Source organism: Rattus norvegicus, chromosome 20, assembly GCF_036323735.1.
Source record: "Rattus norvegicus strain BN/NHsdMcwi chromosome 20, GRCr8, whole genome shotgun sequence".
In the NCBI taxonomy this organism is placed as follows: domain Eukaryota; kingdom Metazoa; phylum Chordata; class Mammalia; order Rodentia; family Muridae; genus Rattus; species Rattus norvegicus.
The window spans coordinates 27,047,484-27,074,905 of NC_086038.1; the positions used below are offsets into that span (position 1 = coordinate 27,047,484).

The following is a 27,422-nucleotide window of genomic DNA, read 5'->3' on the forward strand; positions in this document are numbered from 1 at the left end:
TGTCAGCCTCTACCCACTGAGCCATCCCTCCTGTCCTAAGTTATTAAGTAGTTAAAAAATAATTTTTAAAGATTTATTCATTTTCTTTTGTGTGTATGAATGTTTTGTCTGTATGTAAGTGTCATATGCATGTCTGGTGTCTTTGGAGGTCAAAAGAGGTTAATAGATTTCCTGGAATTTGAATTACAGATGTTGTGAGGCACCATGCAGGTTTGAGAACTGAACCCCCTGCAAGAGAAACAGATGTTCCTAATTGTTGCACCATCTCTCCAACCTCCCTTTAAAAATTTTCTAAAAAGATATATTTATTTTACTTTCTGCATATGAATGTTTTGTACCCATGCACATCTCTGTACCATGTGCCTGCTTGTTGACTCCCCTGGGACTGCGGTTATGAAACCTTGTAGGTGCTAGGAATCAAACCCAAATCTTCTATAAGAGCAGTAAATGCCATTATCTATCAGTCCAGCAGTCCTCAGCCTATAGGTCGAGATCACTTTTGAGGCTTGAACACTCTTTAACAGGGGTTGTCCAAGACCATCAGAAAACTAAGATATTTACATTGCAATTCAAGACAGCAGCAAAATCACAGTTATGAAGTAACAGTGAAAATAATGTTATGGTTGTGGGTCACCACAAATGAGGAACCTTATTAAAGGGTCACAACATCAGGAAGGCTGAGAACCACTGAACTATAATATAGTTCTGTGTCTGTGCATCAGATATGTGTGTTGTGTGGAAATTGTTGTTAGCTGCCATGTCAGTGAATTGAGTTGAACCTGGATTCTCTGGAAGAGCAGCCAGTGCTTAACTACTGAGCCATCTCCAATCTGTATTTATTTGTTATTTTGTGTGTGTGTGTGTGTGTGTGTGTGAGAGAGAGAGGGGGGGGGAGGGAGGGAGGGGGAGGCAGACAGACAGACAGCGTCTTACTGTGTAGTGCTGTCTATATAGGAACTGGCTATAAGGACTAGACTGCTTCAAATTCACAGAGGTCCTCCTGCTTCTGTCTCTTAAGTGCTAGGATTTAAAATGTGTACCACCATGCCCAACTTTTTAGATTTGTTTGTTTTGTTTTATGCTATGAATGTTTTCTCTGCATTTTTGTATGTGCACAACCTGTACCTGGTGCCCATGTAGGTCAGAAGAGGGTGTTAGATTTCCTGGAACTAGAGTTACAGAGGACTGTGAACCATGTCATGTGGGTGCTGGGAGCTGAACTGGGTCCTTTACAAGAGCAACAAGTGCTCTTAACAGCTGAGCCATCTTTCCAGTTCTAACCCATTTTACTTTTTAATTACCTTACCAAAATTATTAGCTTTACTTATGATTGTTTTCATGCATAATTACTTCTGGTTGACCCTACTTCCTACCTCCCACTTCCTCCGTGCCTGTGCCCCTACTCCTCATGTCAGTCTCTACTTTCTTAGTACATTTATTTTACCACCTTCTTCTGCTGCCATCATTTTATAAATCTGGCTATAATTCCAATACACTGTGACTCTGAAGACTTCATTTTCATACTATTGAGTGTGTGTGTGCGTGTGTGTGTGTGTGTGAGTGTGTGTGTGTGTGTGTGTGTGTGTGTGTGTGTCCTTAGTCATAATAGTCTACTACAAGTATGCTGTCTTGCTAGTAGATACAGGTCATAAATAATTATTACTTGAAAGTGTCTGGTCTGAAAAGAAATATATTATAATTATAAAATATCTTGAAATACTTCAAAATAATAATATAAAACCCTTTTATGTTAGTCTCTTTTTGTCACTGTGACAAAGTACATGACATAAACAAAAGAAGGGGATTTATTTTGGCCCATGGTTTCAGATTTATAGTCCATAGTTGCTGGCTGCCATAGTTCTAGGGCTGTGGTGATGCAGACTGTTATGATGGAATATGTGGTAGAGAAGCGAGCTACAATTTATGGCTCCTGGGAAACAGAGACAAGGCAAATCTTTGAAAAACATGTCTGCCTACAAGACATGAAGTCATAAAGAGGGAGCAGAAAGTGAGGGAATCAATGATTGACCCAACTTGAGACCTATGCCATGAGAGAGAGCCCACCCTGACACTATTAATGATATTCTGTAGTACTTACAGACAGGAGCCTAGCAAAACAGTCATTAGTGGCTTTACCCAGCAACTGATGAAAACAGATGCAGGCCCACAGCCAAACATTAGGCAGAGCTCAGGGAGTTTTGTGAAAGAAGGGGAAGAAGGATTAAAAGCCAGAGAGGTCAAGGACACAAGAAAATCTTTAGAATCAACTAACCTGGGCCCATATGGGCTCATAGAGACTGTACCACCAACCAGAGAACATGCATGGGATGGACCTAGTCAGTCCCCTACACATATGTAACAAATGTACAGCTTGGTCTTCATGTTGGACCTCTAACAGCAGGAGCAGGGGCTGTCTCTGACTCTGTTGTCTGCCTTTGATCCCTCTCCCCTAACTGGATGGTCTTGTCTAGCTTCAATAGAAGATGTGCCCCATCCTACTACAATTTGATATGCCAAGGCAGGTTGATATCCATCGGAGGTCTCCCCTTCTCTGAGGAGAGAGGAGTAGAGAGAGAGAGGAAATGAGAGGGAGGGACTGGGAGGAGAGGAGGCAGGGGAAGCTCTGATTGGGATGTAAAGTAAATAAATTAATGAAAGGGAAAAAGAACGTGTTCTTAGTGACCAGCTTTCTCCAGAGAGGCCCCATTTCCTAACAGCTCTTTCAGTATGATGAGTGATTAGTGGATTAACCCATTAATGCAACTAGTTCACTTGTAAACCAGTCATCCGGGGACTCTGAGATAGCAGCATTGGAGCCCTGAGTAGTACTTTGTACATGACCATAACAACCTTCATATCTTAGTGTTCATTCCGTGGTGCAGTAATATTTTATATGTACCGTGATAAGTAAGAAATACTGTGGAAGTCTTGTCTCTTTATGTTTTTAATGTATTTTAAGAATGATCAATGTGTCCGTAAGCCAGAGAGTAGTGCTGCCCTGAGGTAACCCCAGAATGTGGCATTCTGGTTCTGGTTTGTAGGGTAACTGCTAATTGTATAGTGAACACTGCCCATCGTATCTGAGTTCCTGGGTTTCAGAAGGGTTTGGTAGCCACAGATCATTCTAAAAGTCTTAAACTGTTTTAAACATGCACAAAGATTGAAAAGCACTTGCAGTGGGCTGTCAAGAATTTTAACATAGTTTGTACGTTTTACCTTCATTTTTTTTTTGTATTTACAAAATTTTTTACAAATTTTTACAATATTTTGTATTTACATTTTCCTCATTTGTGGTGTTACTATCTGAAAAGCAGTTTTGTTTGTTTGTTTTGTCAGTTGTTGTAGTGAACTTCCGGATTTCTGATCTGTATATTGTTAAAGCCTAGATGATGAACTGGATTCTTTTCATGATTTAAAGAAATGGGAAACAGAAAAAGAATTAATCGAAGATGATCATAGAGATGGTGGCTCCAAAATAACAAAGCATTCCTTCAAAGAAATGGAAAACGGTAAGAGAATTTGAAGATAATAGTAATCTCTTGGGGCTGGAGAGATGGCTCAGCGGTTAAGAGCACTGACTGCTCTTCCAGAGGTCCTGAGTTCAATTCCCAGCAACCACATGGTGGCTCGCAACCGTCTGTAATGGGATCTGATGCCCTCTTCTGGTGTGTCTGAAAACAGCTACAGTGTACTCAAATACATTAAATAAGTCTTAAAAAAAGTAATTTGTTATGCAGAGAAAACCTTACTTACCTCAGAGTAGTAACTGCTCCTCAGGACTCTGTACATCTCTGTGTTCTGAGATTTATAAACCACATCATACTTTCTGTAGTTATTAAGTTAAAGGGGAAGAGAAATGAGCATAGTCTTCTCTGTTTGTTCTTCCATTCTCAAAACCTATCCATGTAAGTTCATGAAGAACTGAGAGGAACTGAGCTTCTGCCATGCCTTTAGTTCTTTTTCATGGCTTTCTTTGTGGGAAGGCCTCTGAGAAGCTGACCATCCCCGAGGCTTTGAGAAAGTATGGGAACCGCTCCAGCTGCCTTCTTTGTTGCTCACCCTTTGGCTGAGGGAGTGGAGCACTCATGCCCTGTGGAAGCCCTGGGCACATGCACTTTCTATTTCCTTTGTCCTCTCTGCCCTCCTTCATTCCCTTTGAGCTGTGGTCTCAGCGCTTGAAGATGATAGCACTCGATTCAGCCTGTATTCCTGTTTCCCACTAGGTGACCAGCTTTTCTACTGAAAAATATAAGAGAAATTTATTTTGAAAGTTGACAAAAAATAATGAATGTCCAGGCTAGGGATTGGTTAGTCAGGTAATTTGATTGGTTTTTCACTCATTTGCTTAACTCAGTAAATCATTTTATTGCGTTGTTTTGTTTTCGGTTATAGTCTTACTTGGGAGCTCAGGCTAACCTTGAACTTGCAATGCCTATGCCTCAGTCATTGCTGGGATTATAGGTATATGCCACCTGCCTGGTTTTCATTTTTTGAAAAAGAGTATCTCTAAGTAGTCCTGGCTGTCCAAGAGCTCTCTTTGTAGACCAGGCTGCCCTCAATCTTAGAGATCCTCCTGCCTCTGGCTGCCAAGTATAAATTAGTATTTTTTTTTATTTTGGTTGGTTCATGATCTGTCCAGTGTGGGGGAGTATAATGAAAGATTCTTAAAGCTTGAGTTCCCAAGGACACTGTGACAGAGAATTTTGTTTTCTAAAGTTTGAGTTTTTATCAGCCCATATTCCTTATGGTTCTGGTTTCATAGGAATGCTTTCCATACAGCTGTGTAATACACTTAGAGCATATTCTCTTCATATTAACCCCTCTCACTCCTGGGTACTCCCTTTTGTGCCTACAAAGTTTTGCTTTTATCTTCATGCCATATATACATACATAGCTTTATGTGTTTATTTTTTTGTTTGCTTGCTTTGAGACAGGGCCTCATGTAGCCCTGGCTGTCCTGAAACTTTTGTAGACCAGGTTGGCCTTGAGCTGACAGAAATGTGCCTTTCTTTACTCCCAAGTGCTGTAATTAAAGATACCTGCCAACATATCCAGCTTATGTGTATTATTATTGTTATTATTGATTATTATTGATTTTTGATTTTTAGAGACAGGGTTTTCACTGTGTAGCCATGGCTGTGCTGAAACTTACTCTGTAGACCAGGCTGGCCTCCAATTCAGAGATCTACCTGCCTCTGCCTCCCAAGTACTGGGACTAAAGGCATGTGCCACCATGGTCCAGTGTGTGTCTAATTTTTCTGAGGTTGGGGGGAAGCGCACATGTAAACTTGTGTGAGGATCCCATCAGAGGTCAGAGCTGGAGTTCCAGGTGTTTGTGAACAGAGTACCATGTGGTGCTGGGAACCAAACTCTGGTCCTCTGAAAGAGCATCAAGAACTCTCAACTTTTGAGACATCCTTCCAGCCCTTAGTTTATGCATCTATATAAAATTCGATAATATACAAGTAAGAGAAAACATGCCACATTTGTATTTGAGACTGACTCAATTCACTTAACATGAATATCACCAGTTGAATCCATTTTTCTACAAATGACAGAATTCTGTTCTTTATAGCTGAATAAAATCGTATGTGTGTGTTAATATGTGTAGTGTATCACATTTTCATTGGTTATTCTGTTGTTGAAGGATCACTATATTGCTCTATCACTTGGATCTTGTGAATAGTGCTGTAGCAAACATGTATTGTACATTGACTGAGCCCTACACCAGAAGTGATATGGTGACTGTTGTATGGTCGATATATTTGTAGTCTATTGTAGCCTAAACTGATTTTCTTAGAGGCTGGACTAGTTTGTATTTTACAATCAGTATATATTAGGGTTTACTTTTTTCTTTTTTTTTAAAATGTATTTGAGTGTAAATGTTTTACCCATGTGGATATATTGCACCATGTGTGTGCCTGGTCCCTGTAGAAGTCAGAAGAGGGGGTTGGATGTCTGGAACTAGAATTATGGATACTTGTAGTTTACAATCCTCTGGCCCTGGATCCTCTGTAAGAGCAGCAAGTGCTTTTAGCTGAGCCTTCTCTCTATCTCTTTTTGTAAGGGACCATTTTACAGTCTATTAGCAGAAAGAAGGTTCTGATATATGCAATATTGGTAGGGATTGAAAGCAAGTGAAACTATTGTTTAAACTGTTAAATCACTTTGGAAAACAATTTATCACCATTAGTAAAGTTGAACCTGCACATAGATCCTAAAAGCCAGCAATTTTGCTATTAGTTATGTGTATACCCTAGATAAATTTCTGAACCTGTGTGGGAGAAGCCAGATGCTTGAGCGTGTAAAGTCTACGCAAGCAAAGCACCTTAAATACATGTCTGGGAGAATGTTTTCGTATATTTATCAAATAGGATAAGTAGTAAAGACTTGTAAACCCATCATTCTATAGTCAGCCTGGAAGATTTCAGACAACATGTTAGTACTTAAAGGAAGAGGTAAATCATGTTAACCGCAGGCATATAAAGTCTAAAACAGATAAAACAGGGGCTTTTAAAATGTAGGTAGAGGGAATTGAAAAGTAAAGGCAATGGTTAGCACCACAAATTAGTTGGTGGTTAATTTGGTTTTAGGGCACAGGGAACCATGATTAGGAGTTTGTGAGGTAACATTCCATGTCTTGGACTAGGCTAGTTAATTCTTGAATGTTTTCATCCACATTACAGTTATCTGAAACAATTGCACAAAGTGTAGATTTATACATTTATACATTTTATCCAAATCTTACGTTGCATTTTACTGTTTTTTTCTGTGATAATGGATAATGATAATTCTTTCCAGATTTTCTAACAATACTGTAATTTTTATTTAAAGCAACTCTTTTTGAAGATTCTCTGTCTGAAAAAATTTAAAATTTTTGCAGATGCCCCGCCAACTAACATGGCCTCCTCAAGACTCCAGACTGAGTGTTGCAGTGGTTCCGTTGACACGCCTCCAAAGCACGCCGTTTACCCAAGACCCAGAGGGTCAAAGAAACAGGGTTTGCTTCCACATCAAATAAATCAAATATATGATGAATTATTTCATATACATATGAAACTGCAGGTAAAACCCAAATGCTGAATTGAGAGTTTAGAAATATTTGTTTTAAGACTATCTGCAAAACTTCAATATAAAGACTTTGATTTGAATTATACATAATCAGCTCACGGCAGTTCAGAAAGGGCAGATTTAATGGATAAGAACTGCTGAATGGAGGATGTAGTAGCTGAGAGAAAAGTCAAAGCAGTGGCAGTTTTCTGGTCTTAGATTTTAGACTGTCTTATGTTTATTTTAACCCAGCAAACAATGTGTTGATACCAAGTGTGTTATTTGAAGACATTATGAATTTGTGTTGTAAATACCTATATATAGGAAGTTGTTTGTCAAAATCCAACTCTGAAAGTAGACATTTATGTTATCTTGGGGTTTTTTTTATCTGAAAGGTATGCTATATGTGCATGTGTTTATCAATTTCTAGATGGAGAAGGAAGCGTGAGTTTATCTAGTGCAGTTTGTAGGACACTGTTGGAAGCAGTCATGTACAACTATGAAGTAGTTCAAGCATTTTATTTAGTTAAGTGGTTTTAAATAAGTTTCTCATCTAGTCAAAATGATTGAAACTGATTACTGTGGTATTTAAGAACAAGATTATTTTTATCCTAAATCACCCACAAGTATTTTGAGAAAGACTGAGACTGGTCCTTGACTAGAGGTAGAATTTAGGTAGGAGAGCAGTGAGAATGGCATTCTGGGTACAAGTGGCATTGACCAGATAGGGTAACACACACCTTAGACTCAGCCATTAGGAGAAAGAGGCAGGTGGATTTCTGTGAGTTCAAGACCAGGCTACACAGTGATTTTCAGGCCAGTCAGGACCATATAATGGGAGCCTGCCTCAAAAAGAACTATGATGGTGTTCATGGTCCATATTGCAGCAGAGGGTCATGTGGATGTCTGGGATCTGTACTGCCACCAGGCACCATGCTGAGGTCCATGGCACATTCAGAGGCTGGAGATCATGTGGATGTCTGTGGTCTGTGTTGTTGCCTGAAGCCATGTGGAAGTCCATGATCCCTGCTCCCTCTGACTGTAAAGGGCAAGGAAGCCTCTTCTGCAATGCTGTAAATGACTGCAGACTCATGGTTGAGAAAGAATGACATAGAAGATTTCTGTGACAACACCCACCCCCACCCACCTCACCTTCCAAAAAAGTAACAGCCTTTACAGAAAGCCATTGAAGAGAACTTAAGAATTGTGATAAGGATGCTGACGCGAAGCCCTACACAATTGATGGCTTCTGGCGGGATGCAGGTGGGGATGGCCACTGGGAGTGTGACCTTGCTCCAGAGAGTATATAGATAACACAAATTGGACAACAGCCTCCTCCTTTCTCATCCTCCTCCTCTTCCTACCCCTCTTCTTTTTCCTCCTCCTCTTTCTTTCTTCCTCTTCTTTCTTTTCCTTTTTCTTCCTTTGGGGTGAGGAGGTCAAAAGGGTGGGCGGGGAGACTTGGGATGGCTGGGAAGTGTAATTGAGGTGTATGATGTGAAATTCCCAAATAATCAGAAGAAATATTGTGTTGGAAAAAATTAAAAAGAAAGAGCAAAGGAGGTGCTCAGGAGGAGAGATTGTCAGGTTGTGAATTAGGCAGACCCTGTAGTGAGACACAGTAGTGAAGACTCATGCTTGCTGTCTACAGGATTTTAGTCTAAAGACTGACCCTGCAGTGAGACACAGTAGTGAAGACTCATGCTGGCTGTCTTACAGGATTTTAGTCTAAAGACTGACCCTGTAGTGAGACACAGTAGTGAAGACTCATGCTGGCTGTCTACAGGACTTTAGTCTAAAGAGTGAGAGTAGCAAATGGTGTTTTAGGAAGTGCTGTGTAGGGTAAAAGAAAAGCAAACTACCAAAGATGTACCAGCAAACAATACAGAGTAAAACCAGTGAAACGAATGTGATTAAAGTGGCTTCATTAACTGCCAGTTTCATTTGCTTTTGAAATTTATTGGGCAGTATTAGAGTTATCATTAAGTATTTAGATTTTTGTTACATTATGTGACTTCATTCAACAAATATTTTAGTGCCTATTAGTGTGCATTCAGTGTTCAATGCTATGTATCCACGCAAGTGAATAAAATATCTAGGGTTCTGCTACATGAATTCATGTTAAAAATATATATAATATATTCTACATTATGCATATAACATATACATAAAACTTAGACAGTATCTCATTAGCTAGTGCAGGCTGACCTTGACCTCATCATGTAGTTTAGGCCATCCTTGAATTCTCTATTCTCCTGCCTTAATTGGTGTGCTGGAGAACTGAGGCACAGACTTGTATAACCAAGCCAGGCTAATTTTATAACTTTAAATGAAAGAATAACAAAAGTGTATCTTGGATATCTGAATAAGTGAGAACGAGAAGTCAGGTGAGGTTTTTCTGACATTTAAGTTAAATCCCATTTAAATCTTAACTAGAGGAATACATTCTAGTTTACATGAGAAGCTCTCGATTTAGGAAAAATAGAAACACCTGATAATTTTTAAAGCAGGACAGCTACATACGCTACTCTGCTTACGAATTGATTGGAGGCAAGTGTAGGTGTGGAATTCGGGAGAGTAGATAGGATTCTACTGTAGGTCCCTGGATGAGCAGTGGTGACATGGAGTGGGTTGGCGGCAGAGGAACAGCTGAAGAGAGGTTTCAGTGTGGATGTAAAGCTGTCTGGACTTGGTGTGCTGTCTTAGATGAAACATACAGCAGGCGTGAGGGCCCTAACGTAGTTCTCACTTTTCTGGTCTGTGTAGCATGTGGATTTCAGAAAAAAGAAGGATTGAGTTGGAAGGGTGGGTTTGGGTGGCTTTGACAGGTTTCACACGAGCCTGACTGTCATGTCATTGAACTTGGAGTAGATAACCTAATTTGGGATCAGCAATTTAATCAGTTAAGTATTCTGTCTCTATAATGAAGTACTTGATTTTTTTTTTTTTCGGAGCTGGGGACCGAACCCAGGGCCTTGCGCTTCCTAGACAAGCGCTCTACCACTGAGCTAAATCCCCAACCCCAATGAAGTACTTGAAATAATCAACTTAAGCCAAATGTGTGCTCCACGTGGTAGTGTGCACCCAGAGTCCTGGACACTTGGAAGGTTGAGGAAAACTGGAGCCCTTGACTTTGAGAGTAAGTTGGGTAGGACAGAAAGATCTGGTTTCAATTTAAAATAATTAGAAATGGTTTGCTTTGATTTGTAGCTTTGGATGTTCTGATCTATGATTGTCTCCACTATGATAAAGCATTGTGGCCAAAAACAACCTGGGGACATCCATCATAGTCCATCATGAAGAGGAATCAGAGCAGAAACTCAAGACAGGAACTAAGGAGAGGCAAGAGAGCAATGCAATTTAATAGTAGCGTGTGTTCTACTGCTTGCTCAGCCTGCAAGTGGCATTGCCTTTAGTGGGCTGGGCCTTCCCACATCAGTCATTAATCAAGAAAATGCTGCACAGACTTGCCTGAAGGTCAGTCTGATGGAGGTTTTGTTTTGTTTTTTCCTCAATTGAGTTTCCCTCTTCCCAGATGACTCTAGCTTATATAAAATTGAGGAAAACTAACCAAAACAGTGATGTTTTGAGTCTGTGGTACAGCAGCGTATAGTAAGAGCATTGATACAGCAAAACTCATTTTATGGCCATCAACCAAAGGAGAAGTACCAGGGTCTTGTAATTTGCCTCAAGACCTTATTCCAGGGACTGGAGAGATGGCTCAGTGGTTAAGAGCACCGACTGCTCTTCCAGAGATCCTGAGTTCAATTCCCAGCAACCACATGGTGGCTCACAACCATCTGTAATGGGGTTGGGTGTGTCTGGACAGCTACAGTGTGCTTATATACATTAAGTAAATAAATAAATCTTTAAAAAAAAAAAAGACCATATTCTGGTGACCTAAGGACTTTCCATAGACAGTCCTTTAAAAGGTTCCAGCACTTTACCTTAGTACCAGTGTGGGGACCAAAGATACATGGGACTTTGAGATATGACCAACTCACAGACCACGGGTTGTGAAAGCATACATGCAGTTATTTTGTCTGACACATGATGTTGTCATTTGTGAAGCTCATGCCTGTGAACTTTGCAATTGAGTTATAAGACAAAACTTACATAAACACTTCATGTTTTACAAGTTTACAATTTTGTACTGGATCCTATTCACAGCTATTCTGGGCTGCACTCCGCTATGGGCTGTGAGCTGGGCATGCCTAGTTCTCAACTACAGTATCTACATATGGTTAACACCTTCAGTTGTCATCAGTAGTGAAGAGCTAGAGAGGTGATAGAGTGCATAGTGATATGGCAGGCTGATGATGTCTTGGTTAGGGTAAGGGCTAAAGATACAGAAAAATGGATGAACTGTAGAGATATTTAAGTGATAGTTTCCATTGATGGTCCTGAGACTATTTGAGTGTGCAGTAAAGTTTAGTCAAGGAAGAAAATCATGGTTTTTCAGGGGTGGGGTAGTTAAATAAATGCTTTAGCTTTTTTAGGGGTGGGGTAGTTGAATAAATGTTGTAGCTTTTGGCTGAGCTAGAAAACTGCTTTCTAAATTTATAACTCATTAATTTTATGATGTTAATTTTAATATACTCATGGAGTTATATACCATTCCAATCAATATATCATTCATCATCTCCAAAAGGCAACTACTAATCTACTTTGTGTCTCTCTGGACATTTTACACATGACATCCTATCATATATAGTAATTTGTGATTGGATCCTTTCACTTAGCATATTTTTAAGTTCATTCCTTGTTGCATCATATATCAGTACATGCTTTTTATAGCTAAATACTACTCTGTCATATACTACATTTTCTTGCTTTATTCATTAACTGGACATTGGGTAGTGTCCTAGTTTCATTTCTGTTGGCTGTGATAAAATACTCTGACAAAAATTAACACAGGAAAAGGAATGGTTTATTGGCTTGCAAGCCCAGGTTGCAGTCCATGTGTCTTAGGATTTCCATTGCTGTGAAGAGGCACAGTGACCAAGGCAACTCTTATAAGGACAATATTTAATTGGGGCTGGCTTACAGTTTTAGAGGTTCAGTCAGTTATCACCATGGGGGGAAGCATAGCATTATCCAGGCAGATTTGGTACTGAATAAGGAGCTGATCTGAAGAGGATGTCTCTTGGCAGGCAGCCAGGAAGAGGGCCTCTTCAGCACTTAGGTAGAAATTGAACTAGGACCTTAAAGCCCTCCCCCACAGTGACACATGTCCTTCAGCAAAGCCACACCTACTCGAACAAGGCCACACCTCCTATTAGTGCCACTTCTCATGGGCCAAACCACCACATTCCATTCCCTGAACTTGATAGGCTTGTTCAAACACATGAGTCTATGAGGGCCATATCTAGCCATAGCATAATACAAAATACAGTTAGTTCAACTTCAAAACTCTTCATAGTCTATAATAATCTCTACAATGTTCAAAGTATCTTAGGAGATTCATGCAATCTTTTAGCCGTAGTCCCCTATAAAATTAAAATCAAAAGGTAAATCACATACTTACTTCCAACATATCATGGCACAGGATATACATTACCATTCCAAAACCTAGAGAAGAGAGCGGAGTGAGGAGATACTGGACCAAAGCATGACCAAAAACCAGCTGGGCAAACTCCAAACTCTGTATTTCCATGTCTGATGTAAAACTGGTCTTCAGATTTCCAATTTTTCTATCTTTATTGATTGCAACAGACTTCTTTCTCTTGGGCTGGCTCTACCCCCTGTTAGCAGCTTTCCTCAGCAGGTATCCCATGGCTCTGGCATCTCTTAACATCTTGGGGTCTCCAAGGCAACTTTAACTTCACAGTTTCTTATCCACACATGACCTTCTGGGCTCCTCCAAAGGGCTTGGGTCACTTTCTCAGCTCTGCCTTCTGCAGCACTTTAGGCTCTGGTTGACTCCACTCCATTGCTGCTGCTGTTCTTGGTGGTCATCCCATGGTGCTGGGATCTCTAGTACACTAGGGTCTTCTACTGCAATTATGCTTCACTGATAGTCTCTTTTCATGGTGATGAATCTGTAAGTTCTGCTGCTTGCTGGGGCTGGAATTTGGCTCCCTTTTTCTATTATATCCTTCACTGCCTAAGCTTGGCTGTCCTTGAACTTACTCTGTAAACTGATCTTGAACTCAAGAGATCTTCATGCCTCTGTCTCCTGGAATTATGCCCAGACCTAAGCTTTTATTTAATTTCTTTTCACAAGCTCTTTATAAGTTCTGGATTGTAGTTCATTCCAGATATAATCAAGTTGACAACCCAAGAATAGCCATCACAATCTGTCCCTCATCAATTTAACACAAAATCATATTTCCTTACATATAAATGAAAACAATAACCAACATAATAATTCCTAACATAATATACCTCTCCTTTATTCAACTGAAAATATATAAGCAAACTTAGCTGGGTGGAATCTTGCTCTGTAGTCAACACTCCCTAGTTCCATTTAATTTCCTTGAACATAGGATTTAGTTCCATTACACTTCCTGGTGACCTTTTATTCTTTGAACCATATGTTTTGTATTTTTCCTTTCTGAGTTTGCTACACTTTATCGAAATGCTCTTCATAAGAATGAAACATAGGGCAGAGTCTATGGTAGGTTTTTTTTTTTTTTTCTTGAGACTTCCTTTGTCAGTGCAATTGATCCATACCTCTTTACCTTAGCCTCAGGCAAACTCTTTGGACAAGGGCAAAAAGCAGCCACAGTCTTCACCAAAATATCACATGAACGATTTCTAGACAACATACCAAAATTTTCGTCTGAAACATCTTGAGACAGGCTCCCCATAGTTCAAATCATCTTCAGCACCACTATCTTCCATGTTCCTACTACTAAAATAGTTCATTAAGCTCCACTTAGAACATTCTAATGCTTTCCAAGTCCAAAGTCCCAAAATCTACATTCTTCCAAACAAAGCATGGTCAGGCCTATCACAGCAATACCCCAGTCCCTTGTACCAACTTTTGTCTTAGGATTTTCATTACTGGAAGAGGCACCATGACCAAGGCAACTCTTATAAAGGACAACATTTAACTGGGATTGACTTACAGGTTCAGAGGTTCAGACCATTGTCATCAAGGTGGGAAGCATGGTATCATCCAGGCTGAGTTGGTGTTGGAGAAGGAGCTAAGAGTTACACATCTTAATCCAAAAGCAACCAGGAAGAGATTGTCTTCCATAGGCAGCCAGGAAGATATTCTCTTCAGCACTGGACAGAACGTGGGCATGTGACCTCAAAGCCTCCACCCTCAGTGACACACTTCCTCCAACAAAGTACACCTAATCCAAAAAGACCACACCTCCTAATAGTTCTACTTCTCATGGGCCAAGCATATTCAAACCACCACACCATAACATCAGGGAAGTCAAGACAGCAAGATGTTAAAGGCAGGTGGGTATATCATATTCACAGTCAAGAGCAGATGTATGTTACTTGTGTAGCTTTTTGTTCTGTCTTATGTAGCTCAGGATCCCCTGCTGAGGGAGTGGTACTGCCCACAATGGGCTGGGTAAGACAGTCCCCCATAGACATGCTCACAGGTCAACCTGATCTAGGTAATTCCTTATTAAAACACTCTTCCCAGGTAATTCTAGGTTGGGTCAAGTTGACAGTTAAAACTAATTATAGGGGCTGGGGATTTAGCTCAGTGGTAGAGCGCTTACCTAGGAAGCGCAAGGCCCTGGGTTCGGTCCCCAGCTCCGAAAAAAAAGAACCAAAAAAAAAAAAACTAATTATAGGTTGTTTACAATTTAGGCTATTGTGATGATGTTGCTGTGAGCATCTGTGTTTAGGTTTTATATGAATATATGCTTTCATTTCTCTTAGAGTGCTGGGATCAGATGCTAATCATGTTTAACATTTTTGAGGAACTACCAGACTATTCTAAAGTGACCACACCATTTTACATTAGCAAAACCTTTTGATTGGAACAATGTTAGTGGATTAAAACATTATTTGCAGAATTTGTCAACTAATTAATAAAAAATATTTAAATTGTGTATTTTTGTAGAATGAAACTGCAGCACAGCAGAAATTCGCTGAAGAACTTCAAAAACGAGAACAGTTTTTAGCAGAACGAGAACAGCTACTTTTCAGACATGAAACTGCCTTGAGCAAAATTAAAGGTGTTAAAGAAGAGGTTCTGACAAGATTTCAAATTTTAAAGGAGGTAATTCTACAGTGTTTGGTTATAAAGTAATTCTTTTCTTTTAGCTTCATTATTATTACCATCTTGCCACATTTGCTTATTTCACCTCTTCTTCCTCTTTGCATCCACATATGCACACATTATTTTTTGTTGGAAATAATTTTTTTTACACTACTGTATGATCACAGTTTATCCTCTGTCATCTTCTTCCAGATCCTCCCTACCTCTCCACCAATCCAACTTCATGCCTTTTCTTCTCTCTTTAGGAAACAAACAGGCAAATAAAAAACAAAGAAAAAGCATGAGAAACACACAAAAAAATGCACAAACAAAGCATCATAAGACCAACAAAACACTCTAAAAATACCATTGAGTTTGTTTTGTGTTGGCCATCACTGAGCCTGGGGCCTGCCCTTAAGTGTGGTTTGTAAATCCAGTGAGACTCCTTTGGAGAAAACTAATTTTTTTGTGACTAGGTGACAGTTGAAGATAGCTTCTGGGTTAAGGGTTTGGACTTGTGTTGGGATCCCATCTGGTTTGGACCTATGCAGGCCCTATACATTGTGCCACAGACTCTCTAAGTTCATATGTGCGTCAGTCTTGTGCCTGCAGGCACTATTTCCTGGCTGGTTTCCATCCCCACTGGCCCTTATAATCTTTCTGCCTTGTCTTCCACCTAGTGTCCTGAGCACTAAGGGGAGGGACTTGATAGATATTTAGAACTGAGTGTTCCAAGGTCCCTCCCTCCCAGCCCATTGTCCAGTTGTGGCTTTCATTAGTTCCTATCTCCTGCAGCAGCAATGGCTGACCTGTGAGCATGGCAGAATGTCATTAGGAGTCATTTTTTTGCTACAGCCATTTAGCATAACAATAGTATTTGGTTTTCCTCTAGGTCCATGCCCATTCTGTCCCTGCTAATTGGCCACCTGAGTGAGCATTGTTAAGCATGAATTCCATCTCTTAGAGTGGACCTTAAATTGAGTCATATAGTGGTTGGTTACTCCCATCACTATTGAGTCAGCATATCATAAGGCAGTTCACCATTGTAGATGGAAGGGTTTATAGCTCGATTGGTGTTTACCTTTCTCCAGTGATAATGTGCTGGGTACCATGAACACTAGTAGGGTACAGGCTCTAGTTAGGCACTAGCAAAACTTCTCTGTGTTCAATGAGATTTGTAGGTGTCTTTTTCCCCTTCCTTGGGAGTTCTCTCCCTTCACCCATTCCCTTAACCTGGTTATCCAAGACTTTTTTAAAGATTTATTTATTTTATTTATATAAATATACTGTAGCTGTTTTCAGACATACCAGAAGAGGGCATCAGATCGCATTACAGATGGTTGTGAGCCACCATGTGGTTACTGGGAATTGAACTCAGGACCTCTGGAAGAGCAGTCAGTGCTCTTAACCACTGGGCCATCTCTCCAGCCCCTGGTTATCCAAGACTTAGAAGCTAACACCCACATGTAAGAGAATACATACTATTTTTGTCTTTTTAGGTCTGGGCTACTTCACTCAGGATGATTTTTCTAGCTCTATCTATTTACTTATGAATTCCATTTTTCTTTCAGCCTGAGAAATACTCAGGAATATGTACTACATGTTCATTAACCATTCATCTCTTGGTGGGCATCAAGGCTACTAGATAGGATAGAATAGCAATAAACATGGTTGAACTAAGTAGTTTCTAAGTAGGATGTAGAGTCCTTTTGGTATATGCCTGTCTTAGGGTTACTGTTGTTGTGATGAAACACCATGACCAACGCAGCTCGACTAGAAGAGAAAAGGGTTTGTGTGGCTCGTGCTTCCATACTACTGTTCATCATCAGAGGAAGTCAGGATGAATCAGTCAGGGCAGGAATGTGAAGGGAGGAGCTGAAAGAGTGCTGCTTACTGGCTTGCTCCCCATGACTCGCTCTGTCTGCTTTCTTACAGAACCCAGGACCACCAGCCTCATTAAAGCTTGGCCCTCCTCATCAATCACTAATTAATAAAATGCCCTGTGGGTTTTCTTACTGTCTGATCTTACACAGACATTTTCCCAATTGAGTCTCCTTCCTCCCTCTTGATGGCTTTAGTTTGTATCAAATTGATATATAACTAGCCAGCACAATGCCCAAGAGTGGTAAGCTGGATCTTGTGGTAGATCAATTCCCATTTCCCTGAGGAACCATTTTGGTTCGCATTTCCTTGATGACTAAAGATGTTGAACATAATTACCTTGTTTCTCAGCCATTTATGTTTTATCTTTTGAGAACACTGTTAGTTCTTTACCCCATTTTTAATTGGGTTATTTGTTTTCTTGGTGTCCAGTTTAAAAAAAACTGGCCCTTTATCAGATGATTAATTAATCAGTGATTAATTTCCCATGCCAATTTGTTGTTTTGTCTTTTGCTCATAACAGCTTTGTGGTGTTATGAGATCCTATTGATTAAGTGTTGTTCTTAGTGTCTGTGTTATTATTGTTCTGTCCAGGAAGTCTTTACTTATGCCTCTGAATTCAAGATTATTCTCTACTTTGTCTACTCTCAGATTCAGTATCTAGTCATGTCCTCTATATGCAGCCGTAAAATTTGACCAACAACATCTGTTGAAGATGCTGTCTTGTTTCCACTATGTTTTTTTGTTAAGAAATCAGGTGCTGGGTCTGGAGAGAGACAGTGGTTATGAACTGCTCTTCCAGAGGTCCTAAGTTCAATTCCCAGCACCCACATGGTGGCTCATGACCATCTGTAATGGGATCTGATGCTCTTTTCTGGTACACAGCACTCATATACATAAAATGAATAAGTCAATCTTTAAAAAAAAAATCAGGTGCCCATAGATGTGTGGACTTACCTGGGTCTTCAGTTTGATTGCATTGATCAATACATTTTTTTTTGTTTTGTTTTGTTTTGTTTTGTTTTTGGTTCTTTTTTTCGGAGCTGGGGACCGAACCCAGGGCCTTGCGCTTCCTAGGCAAGCGCTCTACCACTGAGCTAAATCCCCAACCCCGATCAATACATTTTTATGCCAACACCATGCTGGTTTTAGCTCCGGGGTATAACTTGTGGTGCTGCCTCCAGCAGTTTTCTTCCTATTCAGCACTGTTTTAGCTATTTCAGGTATTGGGTTTCCAAGTGAAAATGAAAGGTTCTTTTCTTTAATTTCTGTGACGAATTGTGTTGGAATTTTGATGGGCATTGCATTTAATACGTAGATTGCTTTTGGTAGGATGTCCGTGTTGATAATATTAAACCTACTGATCCATGAGAATGGGAGGTCTTCCCATTCTCTGGTATCTTCTTCAATTTATTTTTTCAGTACATTTAAGTATTTATTATACAAGCCTTTCACTTTCTTGGTTAGAGTTACTCACGTATGTGTGTGTGTGTGTGTGTGTGTGTGTGTGTGTGCGCGCACATATATACATATATACAAGTTTACTTATGATAGGTTTACATATGTATATATGTTTAAATATATTGGTAAGAGTTCTTGTAATGGAAGAATTTCAGCTTTAATTAATTTATGTTTAACAGCATTTGATCTATTTTATTTTTTTGGTGGGGTTTAACTTGGGACCTTGGGCATGTTAGGCCCTACTGATATGAGATTCTTAGCTGTTATTTCAATTAGACTTCCCTCTCTTCTAGCAACACAGTACAGAAATTGAACACTTAACAGAAACTCTTAAGGAAAAGAATAAAGAGAACAAGAGAATGAGGTCCTCCTTTGATACCCTGAGAGAGCTGAATGATAACTTAAGAAAACAGGTAAGACCTCTTCCATATGTATTAGATGTTAAGATTATATTTAAGAAACTTAAGTCAGTCTGAAACATTTTAGCCAGAAAGGATTCAATAAATCTGTTAGCTTTATTATAATATTCTTATAAACATAAATATTTAAATTCTTGCTTCCTCTTTTTCATCTAGTATATATTTGGCAATTTGAAAAATTTGAAAATAAAAGCGCTTTTTACTAGATTAACAGTGAGCACAGGGACTGAAGAGATGACTCAGTGGTTAGGAGCCCTGGCTGCTCTTCAGAGGTTTGGAGTCAGCTGCTAGCATCCACAGGGCAGCTCACTGCTGTCTCTACCTCCAGTCCTAGGGGATCTGATGCCCTCTTCTGGCCTCCACATGTACTGCATGCATGTGAGCACAGACGTTCTTTTATTTTTAAAGCAAACATAAGAAGAAACTTAGTAATTTGAGAATGGATTGACTTCCTCTTTTTATGCAACCTAGGACCAAGCTCTCAGCTTAATTCTGTACAGATAGGAGCATGTCTTGTGAGTGGCTACAGACTCTGTTGTTGATAGTCAGCACCAGTCGTCATCATAGGAGCTTTGGAACTTTCATAAAATATAAAGTTTCCTAGATACTGTTAATATTTTAGATTGAAGTGGGAATTTTTGTCTGTTTTATTACATTGCTTGCTTTAGTATGTGATATGATTAGACAGTATCAAAATAGCTTAAAACTTTTGTTGAAATATGTAATTTCTCCCTTCCTTAGCTAAATGAAGTAAGCGAGGAAAACAAGAAGATGGAGATTCAGGCTAAAAGGGTGCAAGCTCGTCTAGATAACTTACAGGTAAGTTGCCTACCCTTCTTGAATGAGTTTTTGTTTTGATAATTGTTTTTACTGTGTATGTGTGTGTCTGAGTGAGTGTATGTCATGTGTGTGCAGTTGCCTACAGAGGCCAGAAAAGGGCATGGGAACCACTGGGACTGGAATTTTAGGACGCTGTGGGCTACTCAACTAATGTCTGGTCCTCTGGAAGAGCAGTACCTTTTCTTAATTGCCGAGGCACCTCTCTAGTCCTTGTCATAATTTTTTTTTCTTTTTTTCGGAGCTGGGGACTGAACCCAGGGCCTTGCACTTGCTAGGCAAGCCTCTACCACTGAGCTAAATCCCCAACCCCCCTTGTCATAATTTTTAAATTAACTATTTTTTATGTATGTGGCATGTGTGTCTATACATCATACGCATGTCCTGTGCCTGTGGAAGTCAGAAGAGGGCATTGGATTTCCGTGGAACAGGAGTTACAGATGGCTGTGAGCTACTCTGTGAGTGCTGGACACTGAGCTAGGGTGCTCTGTAAGAGCAGCCATCTATCCGCTTGGCCCTGTCTTGATTGTTAAATGAATTGCTTGTGTTTTGTAAGATTGCTTCTTAATTTATGACTTATGTGCTGTTGCAGAGGAAGTATGAGTTTATGACAGTACAGAGACTGAAAGGAGATTCCCATGCTGCTCACGAAGTGAAAAGTTCAAAACAAGAAAAAGTACCAGCTTCAAAACCTTTCAAGGTATGGATGTGATTACAATTCCTCCAAGGGAGAGCAAAGAAAGCCTCTTATATCTTCTAATCATTATTTTAAGTAAAATATATTTTTATTGTGAAGGAATTCATCTTAATTATTTTATAGAGACCTCTCTCTCTCTCTTTCTGTGTGTGTGTGTGTGTGTGTGTGTGTGTGTGTGTGTGTGTGTATGTATGAATGTATTGTTTTCTTTCCACACAGAAACAAAACAGTGTTCAGCACTGTCTTAGTGGCAGTGACAAATCATAGGTCCTTTAAAGTTACTTGTTAATAAAGTTATTTTCTTATCACAACCATACCCTGGCTGTGTTAGCTTTTATCAACGTACTTGATTTGCACAAAAGATTTATTTTAGTTCAGTTTGATGATTTCAGAGACCTGTTAGGTTTTTTTTTGTTGTTGTTAGCTTTACACAAGTTAGAGTCATCTGGGTAAAGGGAATCCTAACAGGGGGATTTCCCTTATCAGATTACTTGTAGGCAAGACAGTGCTGGTTTTTTTTTTTTTTTTTGGATTGCTGGTTGATGTCTACTGTGTTGTGGGGTGCCACTCTTGGGTAGGTGGCCTTGGGTGTTATAAGACAATGGTAAGTTCTTGCCACAAAGCAAAGCGTCCTTCTCCCAAGTCCTTTTATTTTGGCTGCCATCAGAATGTGTGGTTCAGACTTAGGACCCACGTAAGAAAGTCCCTCACAGGTTTGCCTGGCTGCTTGGGTTTTAATGGATTTTTTAATTTTTTGTGGAACTAAGCACAGGTGTCACACATGCTAGGCAAATGTTCTACAATTGAGTTATACCACCACACTTTTGCCTTACTTTTTTTCTCTCCTGTTTTGGTAGGCTTCCAGAGAATAGGACTTCCAGGAAAAAAATTACATTTCATGTTTATATCAAGTTATTATTACAAAGAAAGTTAAGTTTGTGGGAAGAAAATATGAAATCCCACAATAGAATCTAGCTTTGGAATCGTTAAGTCTGCACTGTTAGGCTTCTTTAGACAGGGTGATTCATACTGCTAAATTAAAGCCAGGTTTTACATTTCTGTATTTTCAAACTTGAATAACTTTGGTGACAGTTATTTAAACATTTTGTTGTTGTTGGTTTGGAGACAGGTTCTCACTGTGTAACCCAGTTTGCCCTTCTTGCTTCAGCTTTCCTAGTGCTGGGATGCGATTATAACCTAGGACCACTATATATTACCACTGAAAATTCTTTATTCGAGTAATATGGTATACTTTTATTTTTCTTATTGTGATGAATTTACATGTCTAAACATACTTTAGGTAAATTAGTCTATAGTCACCAAATTTAAGGCTTTCTTTTTAGTTTTTATGGGGTTTTTGACTGATGTAAATATTTGATTTACTGTTTGATCAACAGGCAGCACTCAATGGACAAGTGTATGAGCTGATAGCTGTTTTCATGGACTGGATATCAGACTGCCATCTTAGCAAAGTGGAGCCTGAGGAACCTGGTGTAGACGGTGAAAAGCCACCAGCCAAGCCTTCCCAAAGAAGTGACATTCAAGAGAAATGTGTAAAGGTTGGTTCTGCTTGTGTACATGTAAGGGCTGCACGTGGTCTGGTGCCTGTGGAGGCAGAGTGGGTGTTGGGTCCTGGACCTGGGCTGACAGAGGTGTGAGCTGGGTTAGTGCTTCCATCCTGTCTGGGTCCTTCATACAGCAGGAGGAGCTTTCAACCCCAGAGCATGGCAGCGGCCCCCAAGTTTTTCATTCTTTGTTTTTTTGTTTTTTTTTTTTTTTTAATTTGAAATACATGATGACTAAGTAAGGAAAAGCTTCTGCATTTTTATTTATTTTTTATTGTAGTCTTTAAAAATTAAATCTGTTTTATTTAGGTGTGTCTGGAAGCACACATACACTTCCACACATGCGTGGAGGTCAGAGGACAACTTTCTGGAATCAGTTCTCTCCTTCCACTGTGTGGGTCCCAGGTTTCCTGGCAAGCACCTTTCCCAAACCATCTCACTGGCCCCACATTTTTATTTTTTTAAATTAAATTGATATATTTTATGTGAGAGTGCCTTTAAAAGGTCTTTAGAGACTCTGCATGATGTATGTGTGCTGACTGCATGCTAGTGCTTGCAGAGGTCAGAGGCCTGCTTTGGGTCCTCTAGGACTAAGTTACAGATGGCTATAACCATCTGGGATTGAACCTCTCTGTTAACCACTGAGCCATGCCCACCCCGACTCCTGACATGTTTATAAGTGGAGACAAGGTTTACATATGCGGCCTAGGCTGTCCTTAAACTCACTGGCTACTCCAGGATGGTGTTAAACCTAGGATTTCTCATCACTGCCTCCCTGTTTCTGGGATGATAAATGTGTGCCTTCTATATCTGGACTAGATGCAGTTTGCCTGAAAAGTGTCTATACCAGCGGTTTTTAACATGATTCATTTCAGACCTCAGTATTAATTCATGCTAAATCTAAAAGGTTTATTTTATGTATATGGATGTTTGCCTACATATATGTATACCAAATGCAGGCACTGATTGAGGCACCAGAAGAGTGTGATGGGCCCTTTGGATTTGGAGCTATAGTGTGTTGTGTGCTACCGTGAATTCCGGGAGCTAAACCTTGGTCTTTTCCAAGTTGCTGAGCCATCTCTCTAGCCACTGCAATCACATTTTAATTTATATTATTATTATTTTTTATTTTATTATATTATTATTTTTATTATTTGTATTTTGGGTGCTGGGAATTAAACCCAGGGCCTAACTAGGTACTACCACTGTATTTGTAGTTTTCTTAATATGATGGGAATTGTTTTTTTTTTTTAATTTTTTAAAAGAATTATTTGATATATATATATATATATATGAATACACCATTGCTGTCTTCAAACACACCAGATGAGGGCATCAGATCCCATTACAGATGGTTGTAAGCCACCATGTGCTTGCTGGGAATTGAACTCAGGACCTCTGGAAGGGCAATCAATGCTCTGAACTTCTGAGCCATCTCTTCAGCCCAGGAATTGGTTTTTTAAAGTAAAGACATGACCTAAATAACATACTCAAAAGTGTTAAAGCGGTTGTCTGTTGAGTGATTTGAATAGTTCTATGTTTGAGACCTCTTGGGATAATTCTATTTTGTTACTTCTGTTTGGGGCTCTGCTTCAGTGGCTGTCATTCTCAAGGAAATACCCTCTGACGTCAACACCAATGCTCGTGACTTAACAAGTAGGAAAGGTCTTTAGAGATTGACACTCAATATAAAAACTTTGAGGAAAGCACAAATTTTGGTTTTTCAGCAATAATTTCATGATTATTAAGTATAGTGCAGATTTAAGTATATGATATTCATCATTTGTTCTTTGGTGCTAGGTAGAATAATGTCCGCAGAAATACTCCCATTCTGATCTTTGGAAATTACCAATGTTTTGGTACATGACAAAAAGGAATGAAGGTTGCCAGTCAGCTGTCCTCGAGACAGGAGGTTTCCAGGGTTTCTAGGCAGGCCCAGAACATTGAGTCTTTAGATGGAAGGGGAGATCAGAAGAACAGGTCGACTGCTCCATGCACTGTTGTTGGCAGTGAGGATGGACCAAGGAGGGAAATGAGTTGTGGGGAGTAGATGGTTCTGGAAGCTGGATACCCTCTCAGCTCAGTCATCAAAGGTAGATCTCGATGCCAGGGCTGCAGAGACCTGAGCTCTGCTCACAGCTTGAAAGAGTGGAGTATGCCTTACCCTTAGCCTCCAGACACATGTACAGGGTGTACACCTCTTAATCGTGACTGGCTGAGACCAACATCAGACTCAAGTGCTGTTTAAAGACACTTTGTGACACTTTGTATTTTTTTTTAACTTCTCAAACATTTATTGTGCCTCCAGATAGAGTAGATAGACATAAGAAGAAATAAATAAAATCATAACAAATGTAAAAATGGAGATGCAAATTGAAGCAAGGCATAGAATTCCTCAGTTTCTTTTTTTTCTCCACCTTTATTTTTTTTTTTATTTATCTTTATTAACTTGAGTATTTCTTATTTACATTTCGATTGTTATTCCCTTTCCCCGTTTCCGGGCCAACATCCCCCTAACCCCCCCTTCTCTATGGGCTTCCCCTCCCCATCCTCCCCCCATTACCACCCTCCCCGCAACAATCACGTTCACTGGGGGTTCAGTCTTAGCAGGACCCAGGGCTTCCCCTTCCACTGGTGCTCTTACTAGGATATTCATTGCTATCTATGAGGTCAGAGTCCAGGGTCAGTCCATGTATAGTCTTTAGGTAGTGGCTTAGTCCCTGGAAGCTCTGGTTGCTTGGCATTGTTGTACATATGGGGTCTCGAGCCCCTTCAAGCTCTTCCAGTTCTTTCTCTGATTCCTTCAACGGGGGTCCTATTCTCAGTTCAGTGGACTGCTGCTGGAACTCGAATATGTATTTGCTGTATTCTGGGTGTGTCTCTCGGGAGAGATCTACATCCGGTTTCTGTCAGCCTGCACTTCCTTGCTTCATCCATCTTATCTAGTTTGGTGGCTGTATATGTATGGGCCACATATGAGGCAGGCTCTGAATGGGTGTTCCTTCTGCCTCTGTTTTAATCTTTGCCTCCCTATTCCCTGCCAAGGGTATTCTTGTTCCCCTTTTAAAGAAGGAGTGAAGCATTTGTATTTTGATCATCTGTCTTGAGTTTCATGTGTTCTGTGCATCTAGGGTAATTCAAGCATTTGGGCTAATAGCCACTTATCAATGAGTGCATACCATGTGTGTTTTTCTGTGATTGGGTTACCTCACTCAGGATAATATTTTCTAGTTCCCTCCATTTGCCTATGAATTTCATAAAGTCATTGTTTTTGATAACTGAATAATATTCCATTGTGTAGATGTACCACATTTTCTGTATCCATTCCTCTGTTGAACGGCATCTGGGTTCTTTCCAGCTTCTGGCTATTATAAATAAGGCTGCTATGAACATAGTGGAGCACGTGTCTTTGTTATATGTTGGGGCATCTTTTGGGTATATGCCCAAGAGAGGTATAGCTGGGTCCTCAGGTAGTTCAATGTCCAATTTTGAGAGGAACCTCCAGACGGATTTCCAGAATGGTTGTACCAGTCTACAATCCCACCAACAATGGAGGAGTGTTCCTCTTTCTCCACATCCCTGCCAGCATTTGCTGTCACCTGAGTTTTTGATCTTAGCCATTCTCACTGGTGTGAAGTGAAATCTCAGGGTTGTTTTGGTTTCCCTTATGACTAAAGATGTTGAACATTTCTTTAGGTGTTTCTCAGCCATTCGGTATTCCTCACCTGTGAATTCTTTGTTCAGCTCTGAACCCCATTTTTTAATAGGGTTATTTGTCTCCCTGTAGTCTAACTTCTTGAGTTCTTTGTATATTTTGGATATAAGCCCTCTATCAGTTGTAGGATTGGTAAAGACCTTTTCCCAATCTGTTGGTTGCTGTTTTGTCCTAACAACAGTGTCCTTTGCCTTACAGAACCTTTGCAGTTTTATGAAATCCCATTTGTCGATTCTTGATCTTAGAGCATAAGCCATTGGTGTTTTGTTCAGGAAATTTTCTCCAGTGCCCATGTGTTCAAGATTCTTCCCTACTTTTTCTTCTATTAGTTTGATGTGGAGGTCCTTGATCCACTTGGACGTAAGCTTTGTACAGAGTGATAAGAATGGATCGATCTGCATTCTTCTACATGCTGACCTCCAGTTGAACCAGCACCATTTGCTGAAAATGCTATTTTTTTTCCATTGGATGCTTTTGACTCCTTTGTCAAAAATCAAGTGACCATAGGTGTATGGGTTCATTTCTGGGTCTTGAATTCTATTCCACTGGTCTATCTGTCTGTCTCTGTACCAAAACCATGCAGTTTTTGTCACTATTGCTCTGTAATACTGCTTGAGTTCAGGGATAGTGATTCCCCCAGAAGTCCTTTTATTGTTGAGGATAGTTTTAGCTATCCTGGGTTTTTTGTTATTCCAGCTGAATTTGCAAATTGTTCTGTCTAACTCTCTGAAGAATTGGATTGGTATTTTGATGGGGATTGCATTGAATCTGTAGATTGCTTTTGGTAAAATGGCCATTTTTACTATGTTAATCCTGCCAATCCATGAGCATGGGAGAACTTTCCATCTTCTGAGGTCTTCTTCAATTTCTTCTTCCGAGGCTTGAAGTTCTTATCATATAGATCTTTTACTTGCTTGGATAAAGTCACACCGAGGTATTTTATATTATTTGGGACTATTATGAAGGGTGTCGTTTCCCTAATTTCTTTCTCGGCTTGTTTATCTTTTGGGTAGAGGAAGGCTACTTATTTATTTGAGTTAATTTTATACCCAGCCACTTTACTGAAGTTTTTTATCAGCTTCAGTAGTTCTCTGGTGGAACTTTTGGGATCACTTAAATATACTATCATATCATCTGCAAATAGTGATATTTTGACTTCTTCTTTTCCAATCCGTATCCCCTTGATCTCCTTTTGTTGTCTGATTGCTCTGGCTAGAACTTCAAGAACTATATTGAATAAGTAGAGATAGTGTGGGCAGCCTTGTCTAGTCTCTGATTTTAGTGGGATTGCTTCAAGTTTCTCTCCATTTAGTTTAATGTTAGCTACTGGTTTGCTGTATATGGCTTTTACTATATTTAGGTTTGGACCTTGAATTCCTATTCTTTCCAGGACTTTTATCATAAAGGGGTGTTGAATTTTGTCAAATGCTTTCTCAGCATCTAATGAAATGATCATGTGGTTTTGTTCTTTCAGTTTGTTTATATAATGGATCACGTTGATGGTTTTCCGTATATTAAACCATCCCTGCATACCTGGGATGAAGCCTACTTGATCATGGTTGATGATTGTTTTGATATGCTCTTGGATTCGGTTTGCCAGAATTTTATTGAGTATTTTTGCGTC

The 27,422-nt window shown here is 39.8% G+C and overlaps 1 protein-coding gene across 8 annotated transcripts in view; it reads left to right on the forward strand.

Moving 5' to 3' along the window:
- Ccdc138 (coiled-coil domain containing 138) overlaps positions 1 to 27,422 on the forward strand; it is a 78,199-nt gene that overhangs the window by 10,228 nt on the left and 40,549 nt on the right. For 4 of the 8 annotated variants that reach the window (XR_005497585.2, XR_005497586.2, XM_017601799.3 and 1 more), the window contains 7 exons: positions 3,382 to 3,509; positions 6,884 to 7,065; positions 15,086 to 15,244; positions 18,859 to 18,978; positions 19,726 to 19,803; positions 20,414 to 20,521; positions 21,916 to 22,077. Coding sequence is in view for 6 of the 8 variants with exons in the window: in XM_017601799.3 (XP_017457288.1) it covers positions 3,382 to 3,509; positions 6,884 to 7,065; positions 15,086 to 15,244; positions 18,859 to 18,978; positions 19,726 to 19,803; positions 20,414 to 20,521; positions 21,916 to 22,077 (937 nt within the window). In the remaining 2 variants the exon portion in view is untranslated. Of the gene's footprint in view, positions 1 to 3,336; positions 3,510 to 6,883; positions 7,066 to 8,503; positions 10,528 to 15,085; positions 15,245 to 18,858; positions 18,979 to 19,725; positions 19,804 to 20,413; positions 20,522 to 21,915; positions 22,078 to 27,422 lie in introns of those variants that run through there. The other 4 variants (XM_017601800.3, XM_006256401.5, XM_039099228.2 and 1 more) reach the window with 3 other exon arrangements.